The sequence below is a fragment of the Electrophorus electricus genome, chromosome 2 (genome assembly GCF_041902795.1).
Source record: "Electrophorus electricus isolate QZ-2024a chromosome 2, ASM4190279v1, whole genome shotgun sequence".
NCBI classification, from domain to species: domain Eukaryota; kingdom Metazoa; phylum Chordata; class Actinopteri; order Gymnotiformes; family Gymnotidae; genus Electrophorus; species Electrophorus electricus.
Window position 1 is genome coordinate 2,552,072 of NC_137498.1, and position 17,711 is coordinate 2,569,782.

A 17,711-nucleotide genomic window follows, 5' to 3' on the forward strand; every position below is an offset into this window, starting at 1 on the left:
AGGTCAGGATACTTCTTGGCCAAGTGCTTAGTCAAGTTGCTGGTGTTGCCTGTTTTGCAGTGGAGAGATTTATAACAACTTTTACATACAGTTTTTGTTGTATCCGTTGTCTGGCCGTCTTCATCAGTGATGTAGGCTAAATATGCCCACACTTGACTCCTTGAGACCGTCTTTCGTTGTTGTCGTAGCCATGCTGGCTAGCTAGCCAGGTTACTGCCTTCATACAGTCTCGAGACAGCTGGATCGCTCGTGTCACCCATCCGAGTCAATTTGGCACTCGCAATTTGACTCACATGTCCAGAATACTGATTCGGTTCCTCAGGTTATATTCAGCATTGAAAGCATCGAATGTTACAGAATCGACTCGTTTGCTACATTGTAGTATTAAAAAAGCACCGAACTTTCGATACCTCCTGCAAATCTAGCGAGGGGAGTGTGGAGGGTGCAGATTGTGAACTCTGTGGTGAGAGGAGTGAAATCAAATATTAAATAGAATATTATTGAATAAAATAACAATCTTAATATTACAAGAGATTAATAACCTTTGAGGGTAATTAAATTAAATATCGTTTTTTGTATATATTGCAGATCATATTATTTAGACATTGTACATTTTTTCTGTCCTACCTTACACCTTGACCTAGTTCTACAGAACACATGAGTATTTATGTCCTTTCGTTTAGTTAGACTTATAATTAAAGTTAATTCATCAGTCCCTCTCAGTCCCTCTGGTCTTGGTTTCAACACGAAATTGTACACAGTAACACAATGGTGATAAAACGTAAAGCATTTTCATTACTAACAGCTGCATTAAAATTAAATTATTAGATTATGATGTTTCTGTAAAATGACCGGAGTAATGGCTGTTATCCAGAATGCCTCGATGTCTCCCTTAAGTGTTTTGTTGCCTTTGAACCCTCGCGCGATCTTTACCTCAGTACCGCTGGGTTCTCTACTGAAGGTAAGTCGAGAAGGAGAGAGCTCCGGTATTTATTTGGTACTTTAGGAATATATACAATATACACTAATACATATTGTGAGTAAGAGTTGCAATATTGTTCACTTACATAATCGTTGTGTTATTAGTGAGTGTTAATATTTTATTTATTTAGCGTTTTATTCTTTGACGGAAGTAAGAGTGCTACTTCCCTCTCACGCGCAAACAGAAAGCTTCTCTAATTTTCGCGCCAGTTATGCCTTGTGGGGAATTGAGTCCGAATACATGAAAACATTTTTCTTTCCTTATTTAAAATTTTTCAAGGAGTTGCAGTAGTAACCTAAAATTGGACTGTTTATGTGTATGAGGGTATGACGTGATTGTCAAGTCTGAAAGGTTGTTCCAATATTGAATTTATTATGTGGGGGGAAAAAAAGGGGTTCTCTGTTTTTACTGTTTAAACTTACAATCACTATACGATCACATTGTCTTTGTTTGCTGGTTTTATTTTGTTAATCCATTTGTCATGTCTTTTCATTATTACATACATTGTGTGAGTTACACATGAGGCTATATGAGTATATATATTAGCCATGTAGCAGTAGTGTTGGGTACTCTACTGAAGAGGTTCTTGAGCAGTTGCAGCAGTAACCTAAAATGGGACTGTTTGTGTATGCAGGCAAGAGCTGATAATAAAGACCATCCAATAAGGGAAAGCAGATAAGAGTGCTGAGTCGTTTGAGTTTGGAGTCTGGACCACAAGTGCACACAGACACATCCGAATGTTACAGAGACTGTTTATACACAACCTCAATACTAGTCTGGTTACCATGGTTTCTGTCATGGAGCTCACCAGTTCCTGATATCACTCATCAATCTCTCTACTGAAACTCTCCAGTCTCATCACTCAGTGTAGAGTTTTACCAACTATTATAGTCAGCATGCAAAGCTGCATTCATTGTCTGTTTATTTCTTCATGGTCTCTCTCACATGCGCGCATACACAGAACGGTCCTAATAATTTTTCGAGCAGTTACAGCAGTAACCTAAAAAGGGACCGTTTATGTGTATGCAAGCAAGAGCTGATGATAAAGACCATCGAATAAGGGAAGTCAGATAAAAGTGCTGAGTCATTCGACCACACAAACGGACACATACGCACTTCATTTCCTCATAAAACATGGATGCTTTACCCTAAAGACTCCAAAATGTGGGGAGTCACACCCTCCTGAAGAGACAAACACGGTAGCACATCTAATGAAATTCTAGTCATATTTGTACGTTATTAAATCTATGAACGTGAGAAGTTGCTGTAAAGTGTTTTACTATCAGGACTATATCAGGTACTCAGTGAACATCTATGTCAATGATGCCACGACGGAGAGGTTAGAGATTATTCATATCTAGAGATCCAAGGAGAAGACTGGAATCAAAAGCAGGAAGATTAATTTTGGAATTATTTTTGAAATGAACCAACAGTGCTACAGAGGGTGTTTATACCCAACTTCAATAAGCACTTTACACAGCAATGTAATTTTGAGCATCTCTCTGAGTCTCATATGTTACAGTTTAACACTTGAGCTACAAGCCTAATGCAGATAAATCATTGAAGCTTTATCCTCCTGTTAGGCAGGTGGGGTCCCTGCTAACATTGGATATGAAGGGAACTTGGTGAAGTAGGGAGGACCTTCACTGAGGATGTTTACTGTCAGTTTAATGATCTGAGTATCCAATTTTATTCAGTGTGTATCTGTTTTCTAATGAAAGAACAGTAAAAGAGTGTCATAGCAGGAGGGTGCTAGAATATGCTGGGTATTAAGGAGTCTCACAGCTGTTTTAAACACACATGTTTGGTGTCTTTTAACTGCCCATCAGTAACCCTTAGAAATCTACATTACACACAAAGTTCTATTGCAAAACTAAAATAGGAACGATATTGCTCTCTGTGCAGGAAAATGGCAGAGGAGAGAGTTTCAGATCAGGACCAGTTCAACTGTCCAGTCTGTCTGGATCTCCTGAAGGATCCAGTGACTACTAACTGTGGACACAGTTTCTGTATGGTGTGTATTAATGACTACTGGGATCGAGATGATCAGAGGGGAATATACAGCTGCCCTCAGTGCAGAGAGACTTTCACTCCAAGACCTGTTCTACGCAGAAACTGCATGCTGGCTGAAGTGGTGGAGAAACTGAAGAAGACAGAACTCCAGGCTGCTTCTCCTGTTCACTGTTATGCTGGACCTGGAGATGTAGAGTGCGATTTCTGCACTGGGAGAAAACACAAAGCCATCAAGTCCTGTTTGGTGTGTCTGGCCTCCTTCTGTGAAGCTCATATCATACCTCATTATGACGTTCCTGGACTAAAAAAGCACAAGATGGTTAAAGCTTCCTCAAGACTACAAGAGAATATTTGCGCTCAACATGAGAAACTGACTGAGATCTTCTGTCGTACTGATCAAAGCTTCATCTGTTATTTGTGTACGATGGATGAACACAAAGGTCATGATACAGTGTCAGCTGCAGAAGAAAGAACTAAAAAACAAGTGAGAACAAGAAATCTTTTGGAACCAGTTCATGATAATTCTGTTTCTTATGTAAAATTACTTGCATTGGTTTGGTAAAGGATTAAAGCTTTTAATTCAGTTTCTGGAAATAAAAGAATGAATTTGAAATGGTGTATTAAAATTTAGAGTAGTGTGGGTAAGGTAGGGATGAATAAATTTAGTCCTTACAGAGCTTTAGTATCAAAAGGCCAGATCAATCAGGGAAAATTATAACAGCCAACAACTATCTTTTATACCTTTTATGCTTTTATACCTTCAGTGTAACACATCACAGTCTCTAATCTCTGTGGAATAAAAATGAACTATCTCCATATCTAACATTAATGTTCAACCTCATATCTCATCATTAACAAACAGCTGAAAATACTATATTCACCCCCAGACTGAGCTACAGGAGGAGCAGAGAAAACAACAGCGGAGAATCCAGGAGAAAGAGAAGAAGGTCCAGGAGCTGAAGCAGGCTGTGGACACTCTTAAGGTGAGTACTGAGGAGAGTGCTGCTGGAGAAGCTATTTCAGAGCTCAGTCAGGCTTCTCCTCCAGTCAGCCAGTGAGGAGACCAGTGTTGGGACACTTTTGGATCCTACACAATGACAATGTGCACTGTAAGTCATCCAGGGTCACAGTGTAAGAGTGAATGATAGTTTAGCTTTAAATGGACCTCCATCTTGTCTGTGTGTCTGCTAACAGTGCTCAGCACAGGCAGCAGTGAAGGACAGTGAGAGGATCTTTACTGAGCTGATCCGCTCCATTGAGAAAAAGCGCTGTAAGGTGAGAGAGCTGATCAGAGCTCAGGAAAAGACTGAGCTGAGTCGAGCTAAAGGACTCCTGGATCAACTGGAGCAGGAAATTGCTGCTCTTAAGAGGAGAGACAGTGAGCTGGAGCATCTTTCCCACACAGAGGATCACATCAATTTCCTCCAGGTAACAAACTGTCTCAGCTACAGAGGAACCTGCTCCTCATCAAATTTCTTCCCAAAAGTTCAATAAACCTTAATAAACATTTACTTTAAGATATGATTTTGTTCCCTGTAGAGTTTCCCATCCATCTGTGTCTCTTCTGGATCTGTGGACTCATACAGCATCTCTGTCCATCAATATCCCTCATTTGATGGAGTGAAGAAATCTCTCTCTGATCTGAAGGAGCGAATAGAGACATTTTGCAAAGAGGAATTGCGCAAAATCTCTACACATGGTAAGAGGAGCATCATTCAACATTTTCAAACAACATAAGAATGGTCTGCTAAGCACACATACACAGAGAAAGTTGGAGAGAGACTGAGAGAGTGGACAGATGGATAGAACAGAAAAATATAAAGAAAGGGAAGATGGATGGAGAGAGAGATTGTGAAAAGATCGACATGGAGAAAGACAGAGAAATAAAGGACAAAATAATAACAGAACATGAAAGATGAGGAGACAGAAAATGCAGCCATGTTCATAGGGGTCTAGACCTGGTTCCTAGAAAACTGGATCCTATATAAACAAAATAAAATTGAAAAGTGAATTGTAAGAGTGAGAGATGGTGTAACAGGATAGCAGGGGGAGATCAAACAGAGGGCGATTCCTGTAGTAATTATGCCAATAAGGGAGATTTATTTTCCTCAAAAGTCCAGTGACAGGAGCATGATGCCATAAACCAACAACAAAAAAAATTCATTCCAAAAACAAAGAAAAATTAATAAATCCAGTCATCCACGCCAACAAAAATTAACCCAAAATAAGGCAACTTAACGTGCTCCCAATTATGGCATTCAATCAACACGTCTCTCTCCTTGCATTCCAACGCCACTCCTTATATTTAATCTTCACCCCTTAGACCAAACCATTCTAGATACCTAATTTATTACATTTATAATAGCCTTTGTTTGGAATTATAAGGAAGAGATATCATTTAAAACATTTTCCCATTATACCAATTAAAATAACTACACACATATTCAAACACAGAGCCATTAATCACAATTTTATCCTCCCCCTTTCTATTTGGAAAATTACCTGCTCCAATAACGTGAACCAAAACTACAAGTCCCTCAATTCTGGGTACAACTCTTAACTTGTCCCCTTACAACCGCTAAACAAAACAAATAGGTACATGCTTTGAACCCAAACTCCCTTTACCTTATTATAATAAATATATCTATATCTATGCATATACATTAACTCTAGCAGTTATATATACAGTCAGTTGGCCACCCTAAACAATGTAAGACAATTACAATAACTTTACAAAACTCCAGCGAGAAACGGCAAGTTTGTTCCCTCTAATAGTGGTGTAATTAAAAGTCTTTCAGCCCTCTATATTGTCCACGTTATCCCTTTAATATCCGGCTCTGCTGTTTGTCCACAGAGAACGGGCCGGAGTCCCGTTACAAATATAGAGAGGAGATGATGGTAATTCATCTCTATAAATCACAGAAAATTTTATGAATACATTAAACACTGAATAATGAGAGGATAAAACAAGACCCATTAGTCACTGGGAGTGATCAGTTCTAGTGATGCCCTTGGGCACATCATCAGTGGTGTTACTTGAGGTCACTGGATATTTTGTGTCTTTCAAAAATCAGACACTGTCTCCCAGGCAACCCAGGTGGGAGTGATGAGTCCCCAGCCTGTCTTAGTAGCATATGCCCATGGATAACTCCCTCTGATTCACAGCCATCTAGAGGAATGTTCTGGTTTACTCCCTCTGATCCAAAGCCATCTAGAGGCCTCTTCTGCTGCCTCTGTGCTACCTCTGTTGGCTTTCCTCTTATGTGCTCCTGTGATGCCCAGGAGACTGTAAGTCTCACACAGAGACTGTAGGCCTTACACAGACACTGTATGGCTTGCCACTACTGACAAATGTCACTACATGCCTTGATCATTGGAGGCCTTTGAATCATCATTGGCACTGCAGATGGTCTCAGCAGTATCCTTCAGCACCTGGTCATGCCGTGAGCAGGCAGGCCTTTAGCTGGTACCTTGTGGCATCAGGATGAGTTCCAGTGTTCTGGACCTGAGGCACCAGGGACATGCTGATGAGTCGACCTGCCTAGCAGCAGATCTTAGATGGACTTGGAAGGAAGTCATAGATGGACTGTACTCTGAACTTTTATGCTGAATGGCTCAGCCTGCCACAACTTGGACCAGGAGATATTCCGATCCAGCACCTGATTCCATCCTGTCCACACTCCCTGCTGGTTCATACACACCATCTGGCTTCCAATCAAATCCTCCACCCTGCCTTTCTCCTCCTCTTAGACCAGGTGGCTCCTGTCCTTGTCTGACAGGTTGGTGGAAGCCACCAACAGACATCTCTGTTGCAGGCGTGTGTGTGTGTGTTTGTTGCAATATCACTGAGTATTTTATTACTTTCATGACTGGCCTTAGGTTGTTTACAACACAGTTATTAAACATTTAGAAGTATAATAGACTATGTGAAAGAACAATTGTGTGATCATTTTGTTTTTTTATTAGTAAAATTTACTGTCCCCAAACCCACATTTGGTTTTACAAAGACACATACACACACAGATAGACAGACAGAGAGGAAGAGAGGGATTGTGAGAAGGAAACCAGAGAAACAGAGACAAAGACAAAAATGAATAGACAGAGGATCTTCCTTAATATTCTGACTGTTTTCTTCATTAAACATATAATCCACATATAATCCCACTGTTTGTTTGATCTGTTTCTGGATGGAGCATTTGGGCCTCATTCATTCATTCATTCATTCATTCATTCTGTTGGACATTTTGATTCTGTTTCTCCACAGCTGCAGTAGTTCAGATTTTACCATCAGAGCCAAAGACCAGAGAAGATTTCCTGAAATGTAATACATACATGTATACACAGAACACACATTTTTCTGATTTCACTATGAACCTGCAAAAGTTTATTTATATTGACGTTAATATATTTTGTGACTGAAATGCTCTTTTTCAGATTTCTGTCAGCTGACTCTGGATCCCAACACAGCACATTGTTTCCTCATTCTGTCTGAGAAGAACAGAGTGGTGACAAACAGTGTGAAAGTCCAGCCATACTCTGATCATCCAGAAAGATTTGACTACTGGGCTCAGGTGTTGTGTAAGGAGAGTGTGTGTGGACGCTGTTACTGGGAGGTGGAGTGGATCAGTGGGGGATGGGTGTACATATCAGTCTCATATAAAGATATCAGCAGGAAAGGATGGGGTAATGAGTGTGGGTTTGGATTAAACACTCAGTCCTGGAGTCTGGTATGTTCTTCCACTCTCTCTTTCTGGCACAACAAAATTGAGACCAAGATCCCAGATCCACCGTCCTCCAGAATAGGAGTGTATGTGGATCACAGTGCAGGAACTCTGTCCTTCTACAGAGTCTCTGACACAATGACCCTGCTACACACAGTCCACACCACATTCACTCAGCCTCTCTATGCTGGCTTCTGGCTGGGTGGTAAGATCTTTGTTAATGATGGATCATGTGTGAGATTATGTGAACCGTAATAATGTGTCTGCTACATTATGGTCAGTAATGGGAAGATGAGAAACCCATGCTCACTTTTACACTGTTCCTACATGATATTGTTCATGTATCCAGCTCAGTCTCTCTGATCTTGCTTAGAATAATCAGTTACACTGTTGGACACAATAGCAGAACACACATAATGAGTCCTATGAGTTTATTATGGTCAATTACTGTCGCTTTTTATTGCCAAAAAATATGTATGTAATGTGATACCTACACCATTTTAAGATAAATTTTGCCTTATGATTCTTAAGATAAACATGTTTCCAGAGAAACGCTTTTCAGACAGAGGTCCTTCATCAGGGTAACGTTACCTAACTGGCAAGCAGCCCTCCAGTTCAGCAGCCCTAACCAATGAAGCCAACACTAGGGCTCTTCAATACATTCCCACAGAATCCCCAGGGCAGATCATTCTCCCTAGAATACTGATGTGATGCACCACTTTCTAGCTTTGTTTAAGTCCCGTGTGTTAGCTGCCTCTTTGAAGTATTGCCTCTGTTCCGTTGAGTGTACTGAGTGGTATTCTTTGTTTTTAGCACTCCCTGTGTATTGGCCAGCTTGTTATTTCTTGACTTTGTCTTTGGATTTCCCCTTTTGTATTTGGTTTGCTTCTGCATTATTTGTGGTGTCAATACTTGACTAAGACAGGATCAAATAGGTGTAGTTGAATACAAATATAATCAGTCCAGTGATGAGGAACGTGAGAGTGTGTGATGACTGGATAATAGTTCTCCTTGGCTGTGCATGGGATTCTGGGAGTTGCAGTGTTGTTTGTCAATAGGGGCTAAGTAACAAAGTGCTTCTGAAGTTCTAAGAGGACATGAAATCAGATTTTTTTTTGTGATTATCATAAATCATTTTGTAGATTAACACTGAAATAAATCAATCCAGCATCACCTCACATCACCCCTACAAAGGGCCCCACTAAACCTGGAACAGGGAAAAGCTGTATTTCTGTAATTCCTTTATGCTGTAACTGGGATAAAATTCTATTGAATCAAACTATATTGTTCATTTGAAATCATTTTATGTGATTATTTTAATATATGATTACATGATTCACTTGCATAATTATTATTTACATATCATTATATGATTACATATGTATTATTATTAGGGGTGGGACTTTAACGCGTTAATTTCGATTAATTAATTACAGGGAAAATAACGAAATAAACAATTTAACGCATTTTAATCACACTTTTGCACCGTGGGACGTTTCTCAGTGCACGACTTCCAGGCATACAGATTATATTGACGCACAATGTGATGAGCATGATGGAGATGACGGAAGAGGCTACGCTGGTGGATGGGAAATTTAAATACAAGAAACTTCCAGATGGAAGTACAAACAAAAATGTTATTTGCACTTTATGCAGGAAGGAGTTTTCTTATCACAGGAGCACTACCACCCTTCGTTACCGCCTCAACGCAAAACATGTTGGGGCTAGCGCACAGGTCAGTAATGTTAACTTAGCTGCTAAATGTGATAGTATTCCTAGTACGAGCAAACAGTGTCGCCAGTCAACACTCGACCACATGTCGGGGTTCACATTCAGAAACAAAATGTCAAAGTCCCACCCCTAATATATATATATATATATATATATATATATATATATATAATTTTATGCCTTTAATCTTTTTTCATCCTTTTCATGTAATGATTTGAATCTGTAAACTTTAAAACATAAAAGTCTTGTTGGGTGAGTTACTCTGAAATAAATGTGACAAAGTTAATTCAGTGTTTGACATTTTATTTTTTGACCATTCATTCCAACAGCCAGTACACAGAAGTTTCACACTGTTGTCTTGTGTTCTAAACAATGTACTATTACAATGTATTATTGTCACGCCCTAGTCATCAATCACCAAAGGACCACCAATCAAATTTCACAACCACTCTCCTGTTCACAATCACCTTTATTAGTAATCACCTGCACCTATCCCTCGTTTCACAAACTCCTATTTAAGTACCACAGGTGACCATCTCTAATGCTCTACACGCAAGCTAGTACAGCTGTCTTCTGGGTCTGCTGCTGGTGCCACTACTAACACGGTCTGTCTTGTTTATTCTTTCCTGTTTTGGGGTTATTATTAAAATCTCTGTTATAATCACTTGCATCTTGCTTTGTGCCAGCAACATGTCACAGTTCTGAGTGTAATGAGGTGACTGAGCAGGGGGACAAGTGATGGTGATTGAAACATTTTGGAGGTGGAGCTGTCTAAGTGTGGACAATTATAAAAGGGACAGCTGACAGTTGTTGATGCACTTTATGAAGTGCTGGTGTTCTCTATAAATGTTACTAGGAGGTTTGTATGGAGCTGTTTAAATTGTAATTTACTATGCTTTCTTTTGGAGCTCTTTAATCTCTGAATGAAACAAGGCTGCCACATTGGCTAAATATGAAAGAATTCAGAACACGTAGTGCCAGAGGTGTTGTGCACTGGCGAGCTATCCTGGGGAAATGCCTCATGAACTGTACATCCACTGGAGATGAAGTCTAGAGATAATCTCAGTCAGAAGCCCTGCCACTTCATCCAATGATGTTGCTCCAGACACAAATCTGTAGGAGAGTATCGTTCCTAAATCCCCAGTCAGCTAGTTTTAAAGTAAAACATTCAAACATAAAAGATGTAGACATCAGAATTAGTAGAGGAGAATAGCTGGTCCTGTCCTTTATTGCAGGTTAACATTAACAAGCATTATTGAGGCACCTTCAGGAGAATGTCCAACAATCTAAAAAAGAACCCACATTTTTATACATTTGTCAGAAGCAATTGTGTAGTCACCCCACCTTATTTTACATATTAGTGTTTGCATTTGCCACCATTCTGTGTTTGATTTGGAACCGTTTACACTCTTCCCCACACTGGAACAGTTTGATGCATGTCGGAAGGATTATTTGTTGCGGATATCTTTGTTGTAGTGGTGCCTCGTAGTGCAGCCAAGCGGATAGTCAAGGCCACGCTGTATGATGAGCTTGTGCAACAGCAGATTCTTCCAGAGGCTGATGGGAAGCTGGGTGTTGTTCACCTGCCTGAGTCTTCAGTCCCAGCGGAAGCTGAGGCTGAACTCAAAGGTTCGGTGTGCAGAGATCCCACTACTCCCTATCTGCCTCATGTGGATCCGATGCTGGCTCGTATGAAAGATCTGGAACTGGAACTGAGTAGACAGAAGGTTCGTGTTCTTGAACTCGAAAGACACCGAGGCATTAGAGTGAGGGAACTAGAGCAGCGACAAGCCCATTCTGTTCATACTCCTGCTGACTCTCGCAAAAACCTGGCATTGGTACCCTATTTCCGTGAGAATGAGGTCGACACGTATTTTTTTTGTTTGAACATGTTGCAACCACACTACAGTGGCCAAAGGAAGTTTGGTCGTTAATGTTGCAGTGCAAGCCAGTGTTAAGAGTGCAGGAGGTGTGTTCTGTTCTGATGCTGGAGTAGAGTTTAGATTACGATACGGTGAAGTCTGCGGTGCTGCATGCGTATGAACTGGCGCGGGAGGCATATCGACAAAGGTTCCAAAAACAAAACCGCCAGCCAGACGTTCGCTCGGGAGAAAGCCACGCTCCTTAAAAAGTGGTGCGCCACATGCAAAGCAACCAGTTTGGAACAGTTTAAAGAACTTGTTCTGTCAGAAGAATTTAAAAACTGTCCCGGAAAAGGTTGTCAAGCATCTAAATGGGAGGTTACTTCCCTCATTGATGCTTCCATTTTGGCGGATGAATTTGTGCTTACGGACAAAATGGTGTTTTGCCCTTCGCTTCATGTGTGCCAGAACACCTGTATTGATAGACCAGTCCAGCACACACCTAGGAAAATGGGTGAGTCTCGAGAATGTTTTTACTGTCATGACAGTGGTCATCTTATTGCAGTGTGCCTGAAATTAAGCCCTAAGAACCAGAAAGGTCTCAGTCATCATGTAAAGCCACAAGGGTAGTTCAGGTTCCATCATCTCAGTTGATTCATGATTCCCCATCTGTGTTGGATCCTGTTGATGCTTTGTTTAAACCTTTTGTATTGGATGGGACAGTGTCACTATCGCTGTCAGATGCAAACCAATACGGGATGTAGTCCAAGTCTGTCATTCATGTCATACTTGTCAAGTCTCAGGAAAACTGAATCAGGTTATTCCACCAGTTCCACTGAAACCCATTCCAGTAATGTGTGAGCCCTTTTTGAATGGATTATTATTGACCGTGTAGGTACGTTCCATAAAATGAAAGCAGGTCATATATATTTATTGACTGTTGTGTGCTGCCACTCAATTCCATGAAGCTGCTCCCCTTCACTCCCTTAAGGCCAATGCCATAGTAAATACTTTGATTAAATTTTTTACTACTTTTGGTCTGCCCAAATGCGTTCAGTCCAACCAAGGAACAAATTTTATGTCTACATTTCCAGAGCTATGCACCAGTTCCATGTCAAACATCATGTATCTAGTGCCTACCATCCCGAAACCCAGGGTGCTTTAGAGATGTTTCACCAAACCTTAAAGACTATGCTGAGAACGTTTTGTCTGTCGCATGGGAAGGACTGGGACGTGGGCCCCCTGGTCCTTCTGTTTGCTATTCGTACTACTCCTCAGGAGTCACTTGGATTTAGCGCAGCCAAGTTAGTGTTTGGACATACCACCCGAGGACTGTTAAAGCTGTGGGAGCAGATGTTGCCTCCAGAGCCTTCTCCCTCTTCCCCAACTAACGTCCTTGATTATGATAGCAAGTTCTGTTAGCATTTACACTGTGATTTAACACATAAAACTCTAAACAATTCCCAGTGCAGTATGAAGGCTAGGTATGATTTGCGAGCTGTTCAGAGATCCTTTCAAGAAGGACAGTGTTAGCTTTATTGCCTTTGCCAGGTTCTGCCCTTCATGCTAAATTCGTTGGTCCGTATGTGGTTAATTCACAATTAACTGATACGGATTATGTGATACAGACACCTGATCATAAGAAAAAGTTGCACATCTGTCACATCGCCATGCTCAAATGTTCTCTCTCATGTGACATTTCCACAAATGATGGTATTAGTGGTGCACCTGTTCCTTCCCTAGTTGTAGTGCCAATCTGTCGCTTTATCCAAGCATTCCTCTGATTATGCTTTAACTTGAGAATTTATGTCCTACTGCTCAGTTACCCAATTCCGAATCCCTTAAAGATCTCCCCTCTAAACTAGGACATCTTCCTGAGTCGTCTTAATGTAATATGGTTAATCCACCAACACTTGTTGTTTTTGGATACTCCATCTTGCACTACGGTTCAGCATGATGTGGACGTCGGTGATGGTCACCCATTGAAACAAAATGCTTATTGTGTGAACCCAGCCAAATGTGCACTTATGAAAAAGGAAGTTGTATACCTCCTTAAAAATGGTCTTGCTACTATTAGCACTAGCCATTGGTGTTCGCCTTGTTTGTTGGTACTTAAACCCAACGCCACCGTTCATTTTTGTACCGATTTATAGAAAAGTTAACTCATTGACACTGGCTGATTCCTTCCCCCTTCCTAAGATAGAGGACTGTGTAAAGGAATATTGGCAAGTTCCGTTAACGGAGCCTCTGAAATTTGTGCCTTTGCTATCCCTGACGAGTTCCTACAATATCAGGTCATGCCTTTTGGTTTAAAAAATGCCCAGCAACATTTCATAGTCTTATGAACAGTGTATTAGCTGGCATTGATGGGTGCGATGCCTATTTAGAAGACATTATTCTGTATTCAGATACATGGGAAAATCACATGCACACCCTCCTCAAGATATTCCTCTGGTTCCAAGAATCCACCTTAAACCTATATTTGGCTAAATGAATTTGGCCATGTTACGGTGTCTTATTTAGGCAAAAAAGTGGGTTGTGGTATTGTTTGTCCTCTGGATGCAAAGGTACAGGCCATACTTGCTTTTCCTGCCCCTGCAACCACAAGAGTTTTCTTGGCATGACGGGATGCTACAGGAGTTTCTGTCGTAACTTCTCAGACATGCTACTTCCTCTTACAAACCTTCTGCATAAGTCTAACTCTTTTGTTTGGTAAAACAGTGTAGCATTGTTGCTGGCCCGAGTGCCGGTGGGCGTGGAGCAGGACGCACAGACTCCCTCGAAGTGAAACATTTATTATACATTTAACTAAACGCAGACCACAATCACATCTAACAAATGACCATACATGCACTAACATACATCAGCGAACAAACAATGACCAACGGTGAGGCATGCACATTTATACGTAACCACGTACAGGTGCGTGCCTTCACGGGGGTGTGGCTACCAACATGGGTAAACGCCCCCTGCACGCGGCAGGCCGTACCACATGACTTGTGGGGGGGGGAAGCGTCCCGTGACAAACAGCTGTTGTGTTCATCTGTCCTTTCTGCCCCTAACTTTGCAAAGCCCTTTAAGTTGAAAGTCAATGCAAGTGACATTGCTTGTGGTGCAGTGTTAGTAAAGGAGGATGCCGTTGGCATAGATCATCCCGTATCTTATTTCTCTGCTGAATTTAATTGACATCAACTACATTATAGTACAATAGAAAAAAGCTCTCGCCCTGTTGCTAGCCATTCAGCATTTTGAGGTTTATATCGGTTCTAGTGTTCTACCCATTACTGTGTATACTGAAAATATAACCCTCTCGTGTTTTTACTTCGTATGTCCATCTCAAATTGCAGGCTCATTCACTGGTCTTTAATTTCCCAGAATTTCAATCTTAATCTTAAAGACAATATAGTGACAGATGCTTTGTCATAGTCTAGAAACCCTTAGTTTACTCTTATGGGTAGGGGTGTTATGACCCCTGGTGGGTCTGTTATATGTACATTGTTGCATGTTGTCTTGTCGTCCGCATCGCTGCACCAGGTGCTGATGTTTTTCGGTGATTCCAACATGTCTTGGCCTGATTGGTTATCCTACCTTACACCACCTCACATCCAAGGAGAAGAGGCCAGGATCCTACCTTCGTATACATTGCATTGTCTGTTTTGTAACTTTGTTACCAAACTTTTTTTTTTTTTTTTTGGATTTTCTTCTGTTTTTGTTTAGTTAGGCCATGTTTTTGTTGTTCATTTGAGTTTGTTTTTTGTTTGTTTTTTTCCATTAGGCAAGTTATTTAATCTGTTTTCATTCCAGGATTGTTTGTTTATTTCGGCATTCTCATCTCCCGAAATTTGTAGAGGGGTGTATCACTTTTTATTATTGTTAAAAATATATATACACTGAGCTGCCAATTTATGGGTTGCAATTATCTTGAATCTGCATTCACTCAACACTTATTCATGTAGACTTATCCAGTAAGTGTACTATATCAGTATGCAGTTACTGTCTGTTGCTGTGCACAATTTGTCTGTCACCATTTACACGGTTTATCAATAGAAATGTTGACCATGATTGACTAGATATGTCTCAAGCCTCCCCAATTCATTTTTGCACTGCCTACAATCACACAAATGTGTACTATGGGCCTAGCAGTGTAGACTTGATATTTCCAGTAAACACAGACTTACAGAGGGGCACACATGAAATAATCTTTAATCGGACAGTGTTAGCTCAGTGGGTAAGGTACTTGTAATAGTAATCAGAAGATGGCAGTGGTGAGGCTTTAACTGGCCAAGTTACCATTGTTGGACCCCTAATCAAGGACCTTAACCTTTGATTGCTCAAGTTGTGTTCATTGTAAGTTGCTTTGGATAAAAGTGTCAGCCAAATTCCATAAATGTACAAAGCATGCTAGAGGTACTGTGCTTTGCCTATTAGAGTGAATGGCCTATTACACATGAAAAGGCTAATTTCAGGGTCTGTGACACAGCTGTAAATTTGATAGGGCCCTCTATTGGAGCATGCTAGAGGTTCCCTAAAGACCCTGACATCTTCCAACACCAGCAGAACAAACTACAGCACTCTATCTGTACTATGCTGGATATAGTATTGTGTTTTTGTTTGATATGTTATTTCATAATGTTTCTATTAGATTATCCAGTGTATTTAATCCAGTTGTTACAATGAGTTAATGAGCAAGTTATGAAACTGCCATGTAGTGCACAGCTTGTTTAAATTTGGCTGCTGTGTGGTAATGTATTGCGATGGCTGAAACATATGTAGGGTTCTAGTTAAGATGTCAGTAAAAAACGTAAAGAGCTCACACATATGGGGGTTTAAAATATGTTGAATAATTCTGTTTTTGAACATGTGTTCACGTCACTAGCAAATCTCTGTAGATGCCGGACTGAGTCAGACCTACAGAGGAGTGTGTTTGGCATCGGCTACATGAACTGATGTAAAATTGTCATGAAGAATTGTAAAAACCTGTCTGTCAAACATGGATTTGTCTTATATTCCAAGCTTAATACTTGGAGACGTCCCTGTATAATTTAAGGTAGTTTAAATGAGCAGAGTTTTTTTACATTGTGGAAATGGCTCATAATTGATGATTATTGACAAAAATGAAACAAAATTGAGAAATGCAAATAAAGTAAGACTGACAGTCAGTTTCCTTTGTTTTATTTTCTGTATTTTTTAGCAGTCAAAGGATATGCATATTCTCCAAGACAAAGGGAAATAAGATATAGCCTTTACTGCTCCAGAGGGGAAATTCAGATGTTACTCCAGTACAACATTTACATGATGTGGTAAAATAGTAAAAATATAGTACAAAAATAGTATGGAAAATGTGTAATATAGTATAAAATGAGATATAGTAGTACAATATACAGTATAGTACAGAAGTGTGGACTATTACTTGCCAGTTGCTAAAAGGTAAGAAAAAAAATGCTCTACAAGTTGTTTTGATTTCATAAAGTATCTTACGGTGTAACACACAATGCATGACTGATTCCTAAACACTGAGAGAGAACAAGAAAACACTTTAAGCGACTAGCTATCAAATCCTTATAGCATATGACACGTATTATTTGGGGATGAGTGGGGAACCTGAAGACAGAAGGTTTAGCTCTATCTTAATCCCGACAGTCTGACTTGTCATAATCCTCTATCTTGAAGCGTTCACTTAACATGTAGGAATCACTGACAGAAAAACCTTCACTTCTTAAAATTAGCTACCTTTTTTTAAAAATACACTTTTATACTTTTCCTTCATTTTTTTACATATTCCATCATGTCCAAATTATTAGCATTATGCAATTTGATGTTCAATACTTATACCAGGTAGAGTTTGGTTCCATTATATTCAAACAAGGGACGTCTCTTTAAAAAAAATAAAAAGATCTCATATGCCCTCCTAATATTGATAACACTTTCTTGTACCACTTGGTACCCTTTTGCTAAAACAAACCAGAATAATCCACTTTGGTCCTGCTCAGCTCTCTGCGCTGTGTCCTCAGATACCCACAGAAACATGATAAATCTTTATGCTTTCAAACACACTTGTACAACTCTAAACTGATACAGAAACCCTCAAAGGACACTACACTGAGATCACAGGTCACCTTAGGAGAACACCGGATAATATTTTGATCACTACTTTAACTTTCCTTTATCCAAAACATTTTATTACTCACTCAATTACTCACTCACTGTAATATAGTATAAAATGAGATATTTGTAACCTCTCCCTAAAGGCGCCCCAATGAAACGATAATTTAGGGAATGCACATCTCAGAAATGACGTGTTGGTGTATACCTTCCAAAAATGTGTCTAATACTACCATGTTGATAGTAATACTCCTTTTAAACCCTAAGTGGTTAATGACCCCAATGATACACAGGTTAGTA

At 40.1% G+C, this 17,711-nt stretch overlaps 1 protein-coding gene across 2 annotated transcripts; it reads left to right on the top strand.

Moving 5' to 3' along the window:
• The first annotated feature begins 509 nt into the window (after positions 1 to 509).
• On the top strand, positions 510 to 8,995 carry LOC113568412 (tripartite motif-containing protein 16-like protein). Of its 2 annotated transcripts, XM_035529008.2 has the most exons (7): positions 510 to 961; positions 2,888 to 3,479; positions 3,883 to 3,978; positions 4,190 to 4,423; positions 4,535 to 4,694; positions 7,260 to 7,316; positions 7,430 to 8,995. In XM_035529008.2, the coding sequence occupies exons 2-7, from the start codon at positions 2,892 to 2,894 to the stop codon at positions 7,969 to 7,971; spliced, it is 1,677 nt and encodes a 558-aa protein (XP_035384901.1). In that variant the 5' UTR covers positions 510 to 961; positions 2,888 to 2,891; the 3' UTR covers positions 7,972 to 8,995. The 2 variants fall into 2 exon arrangements, with proteins under 2 accessions (XP_035384901.1, XP_081551486.1); XM_081695360.1 differs by lacking the exon at positions 510 to 961 and having other exon boundaries at positions 2,867 to 3,479.
• The last annotated feature ends 8,716 nt before the right edge of the window (positions 8,996 to 17,711 follow it).

Excerpts from the sequence above, each read along its gene's own strand:
- LOC113568412 (XM_035529008.2), top strand. The coding sequence starts at position 2,892 with ATGGCAGAGGAGAGAGTTTCAGATCAGGACCAGTTCAACTGTCCAGTC. Across the intron at positions 3,480-3,882 it reads AAGAAAGAACTAAAAAACAA|ACTGAGCTACAGGAGGAGCA; the intron begins GTGAGAACAAGA and ends ATTCACCCCCAG. Across the intron at positions 4,424-4,534 it reads ATCACATCAATTTCCTCCAG|AGTTTCCCATCCATCTGTGT; the intron begins GTAACAAACTGT and ends TGTTCCCTGTAG.